Source organism: Helianthus annuus, chromosome 1 (assembly GCF_002127325.2).
Source record: "Helianthus annuus cultivar XRQ/B chromosome 1, HanXRQr2.0-SUNRISE, whole genome shotgun sequence".
Taxonomy (NCBI): Eukaryota; Viridiplantae; Streptophyta; class Magnoliopsida; order Asterales; family Asteraceae; genus Helianthus; species Helianthus annuus.
The window spans coordinates 139,640,517-139,645,116 of record NC_035433.2 but is presented as its reverse complement, the minus strand read 5'-3'; the positions used below and the strand labels follow the sequence as shown (position 1 = coordinate 139,645,116).

At 34.5% G+C, this 4,600-nt stretch overlaps 1 protein-coding gene across 1 annotated transcript; it reads right to left on the bottom strand.

The window, feature by feature from the left end:
• Positions 1–2,307: 2,307 nt before the first annotated feature.
• LOC110940344 lies at positions 2,308–3,657 on the bottom strand. Its single transcript, XM_022181900.2, has 3 exons — positions 3,549–3,657; positions 3,186–3,291; positions 2,308–2,541 (listed from the first exon to the last, which is right to left on the bottom strand). Exons 1-3 carry the CDS (start codon positions 3,576–3,578, stop codon positions 2,438–2,440), a joined length of 240 nt encoding a protein of 79 aa, XP_022037592.1. The 5' UTR covers positions 3,579–3,657; the 3' UTR covers positions 2,308–2,437.
• Between the last annotated feature and the right edge of the window lie 943 nt (positions 3,658–4,600).

Here is a 4,600-nt window from a genome sequence, read left to right as displayed (position 1 = left end):
AAGAAAATTCAGTGTATTCCAAAAAAAATTCTAATACTGTACAATCACAAAACGGAGATTTTTTTTACCGTGCATTCATAGGTGTTTTACACTTTGCCGAGAAAGTTGAGAGATAACCCGTGTACCCTAGGAATACACATACTCATAGATCCGCCCTGCCCTAAATAATATTACTATCGTGACTAATATAAATGGTGGTGTTATGCATGCTAAGAACACACATTCGTTATACTAAAACAAATGGTCCGTATATGGCTATTGAATTCACATGGTGTTGTCTTGACTCTTAACTAAAATGGTATATTGATCAAAAAAAGTAAGGTGAGGCTGTTAGTATCACATTTTATATGGTGTTGTTATACGTGATAATAACAAACATTCGTAAATTGATGTAAAATACACTCACTCACAAAAGCCACACATGACACGTATACGGTAGACATATGTTGCCTACTTGTATTAAACAAGATTTTATTAATATTTTCCTATTCGAACATACTTAATATGAGACGTAAATTTTTTTTATTATTATTAATCTTTTTCTCTTATCCTCCTATCTTTTGTCTTTGATATTACTATCTTAAAGAAGAAAGTCGGTGATTTTTATACCACCGACACTCCATTTTTTAAACTTTGTCACAACCACCCCCTCTACTTTGAATATTCACAATCGTATCCTTGTCTTTCAAACTTTACTATAAGCACCTTTCTACTTTGTTTTTCTATCATCACTTCTCAGCTTTTACACATTTACACAACCACCCCTTACTTTTACATTTCCTTCACCATCACCCTCATCTTTTACACATTTCCGCCACAACTCCTCTACTTTTACACTTTGCCTTTTTTACCCTTTCCCTCAAAGCTTTTCCGCCACCACCCCTCAACTTTTACATATTTCCACCACCAGCCCTCTATTTTTATACTTTCTGTTTTTTACCCTACTACTTTTATTTCCCTTAAGTTTTACACTTTGTGTTTTTACCCGTTGCACTATTACTCCATTTTTACACCCACCTAACTTTATAAAATTACAATTGTAACCCCTAGACTCAGTGGCGAAGCTTGAAAAAAAAGTTCGGGGGGTCGGAATGTAACGGACCTAAAAAAATTTTCTATCGCGTAGTTTCGAGGTGTATGTTCGGGTCGGACGTCGGTGATTTGATTCGGGTCGGGTTGGGTCAAACATTAATATCAAATAAAGAACGTTCTCAAACATTAAAAAAGATGTTATCATTTATTTTTCCCCATAGCATAATCTAATAACAAAACAAGTTAACAAATCACACTAAATTTCAAACTCTAATTTCTATCTAAATCAAATCATAATAAGAGTAAACAAATAAAATTAGACATAGTTACAGAAAGATTCAACAAGTTTAGGTCAAAAATTCGGACCAATTTCACCTATAATTTCAACCTAAATCACATAAATTGCAGCCCTAAATTAAACCTAAAGATAAAAAACACATACCTTTAACCTTACGAAGATTGAAGAAGTCGAACAAGAGTACAAGACCACAACAACGAGCAGCGTTTTGGCTTCTGTTTTCGAACAAGAAGCTGAAGTTGAACAATTCTGGAAGCTGCGTTTTCCCCCCTTCTGCAGTTCTGGCTTGTGGCTTCTGTTCTTCTGGTCGATGTCCCAAAGTAAACGAATTTGGGTTTTTTTTATAGGGTGGGCTTTTAAGTTGTGCTATATAATGATTTGATTTAGGTTATATAATATACATTCTAGTATTCTACCAAATATAATGATTTGGACTATAATATTTGGGCTAATTAAATATTTTATTTGGGCTATATAAATAAAAAAATTAAAACCGGAGGGTAAAAAACGTATATACCTAAAATAAAACCGGGGGTCGAAAACGTATATATCTACAAAATCCTATACGAGACGTACCTATATAACACTACTTACCGAAAAGTTCGGGGGTCGGGCGACCCTCCTCGCCCCTTAAATCCTGCACCCCTGCCTAGACTCTTACTCTTACTTTTGTAAATGCCAATGCATTGTGTTTTATGAAATGTCTTAGATATTGGGTTTTACACTTCATGTGTACCTTTGTGTTTTACACTTTTTTTTTATAATAATTGTCTTTTATACATTATGTTTTACACTTTTTTTGTAGTTGTCTTTTACACATTGCGTTTTACTACACGTTTTCACCGGTTGCGCGCCGCCGCAACGCGCGACCGGCAAAATACTAGTTCTCTATGAATTGGATATACCAACACCCATTATCCATGTTTCCAATTGTTACACTATGCCCCCTTGTGACATGAAACATTTACGTCATCTAATAACATTACTAATTACTATTACTAATTACTAATTACTAAATATATATAACAACCAAATCAAATAGTACAAACTCTTAAACCATAGGTACAAGTGATTTAGACCATTTATGTTGCAATAACTTCTTGATGATTAAGAAGAAGAAGAAGATGATATCGACTGTGTTTGAGCATCCCTTCTTGTGTTGTAATACACCTCAAAGAAGTCTTTATTCTCCTTTTCAAGCTCACTCCACACTAGTCACATAACATATGAAACATCAAACATGTGCTTAACAAAAGGGAAACTAACGATTACTAAATGCATGACAAGTTCGGTACAAATTCAATTTGAAGTAAAGAAACGAAAATCATATAAGTACATGCAAGTAGTATAGAAAAAATTATCAATTATATGGAGTGGAGTGAGAACGAGGCAATTAAAAAGTTGTCTACATATAATATTTAAAATAATAAATGTAAGTGTTTATGCGATTCCTGCCTACTTAAAATTGATTCTGTATTGAACATCATTCTACTAAGCGTACTGGTAACTACCGGTGGAGGGGGTACTCTCCTACCAACCCATAAGTACCCACATCACCATCCAATTGAATTATGTCACCTCATTTAACCAAATACAAAACATTTCAACCCAAATAAGAGGGGTCCCTCTCCTAGCTCAACCCACTACCCTTGTTCCTCTTTCCTTACCCAACGACTCCATCCCTACTACTCGCCCCGGGTTGTGCAACTCGCTAAAGATACCCAAGCCCCATACTCGGGTTGGTTGCAGCAGTGTACCCGCCCAACCCACTACTACTTGCGGCTACTCGTATCCCTTTTTATATCTAAAAGTGTTAAAAACATAAAGGGAAAAAAAAGCTAAAAGGGATGAATACCTGTCGAGGTGATTGCCGGCATGATGTTTGCATGCTTATATAAAGCTTCCATGCATTCTTCTTTGCTCATATTGAATATTAAGCACTCTTCTATTAGATGATGCACCTACAAATGCATAGGATAATTCAGTCTAGATCAAAAACCATATACCTTGATTTCTTGAATTCTCCAACTGGCCGGACTGATCAAACAAGCCATCTTAGCTGGTTTAATTAGTCGCGGCCAATTTGTAATATATAACATCATGTAACCACTTACTCCACTCTCTTCTAACTCTCGTTATATCTATCAAGTATTAAGTACAAATAGATTTTGTGATAGATAAATTTGATGCATAGATTGAGAAAGGAAGAGGAACCCACCATGTGAATGTATGAAGAAGAATCAGCCATTTTTATCCCTCAAACCCCTTTTGTTTCTCTTCAAATTTGTAAACCATATACATACATACGTATATATATATACATATATATATATAGAGAGAGAGAGAGAGGGGGGTTATGAAGAAAAAAAACAAGAAGTTGGTAGTGTGGGTGGATGATTTGACTTGGAAATATACAAACAAACAAAATTTTCATTCTATTTTCAAAGTAAAAAACAAATAATTTCAATTTTTTTAGTCACTCAAATTCTAATGTTTTTGATATTAGGACATGCTAGAATTATGGATGTGTAAGTTGTATCACCCGTGAACTAGCTCACATTTTCAAAGGCAGATGAGAGGAATTGAATGTTCATTGTGTAAAATATCTAACGAGTCGTTATGTCATAAATTGGAACGCCACATAAACTATGTTAGTCATTTAACACGTCACGTTATATATGATAGAAGTTTCATTTGTCCACACAATTAAATTACCACCAAAATCTATATTTAAATGTATAAATTTCTTAGAAGAGTAATTTTAATTTAGGAAGTGTAAAAGAGTCGAGTGAGATTGACCTCGATTGAATTTGAGCTCAACTAGTTTATCTAAAAGAGCTCGAACTATATATCTAAAGTTCGAGTTGGTTTTGAGTAATTTTCTAAGTTCGAACTCGATTTTTAAGTAGTTTTCAGATTTAAAATCGGATTGTTTATTGTTTAATATTTATTATAAACAAGTCGGTCTCATGTAATTTAGGACCGCACGTCTCGTTCATCCTACTAATGAAGCTGCTATGAAATTTGCTTGCTATTTAATGAGATGTCTCACTTTTTTAAGCATACAGTTGTGTTTTTTAATTGAGTGTTATATCAAGATAAAATTCATAATCATATATTTATTTGGTTAGGGGATTGGGGGTGGGCACGTGATGGAAACCCATCACTCGTTGTGGACATTTGCACAACGCCGCCACATCAAAAAATAACGCGTGGAACAAACAACGTGTGGAAGACATCACGCGTGGAAATTCCAAAATTACCGTTGGG

Excerpts from the sequence above, each read along its gene's own strand:
- LOC110940344 (XM_022181900.2), bottom strand. The coding sequence starts at position 3,578 with ATGGCTGATTCTTCTTCATACATTCACATG. Across the intron at positions 3,292-3,548 it reads CTTCTTCATACATTCACATG|GTGCATCATCTAATAGAAGA; the intron begins GTGGGTTCCTCT and ends ATGCATTTGTAG. Across the intron at positions 2,542-3,185 it reads GCCGGCAATCACCTCGACAG|TGTGGAGTGAGCTTGAAAAG; the intron begins GTATTCATCCCT and ends TTATGTGACTAG.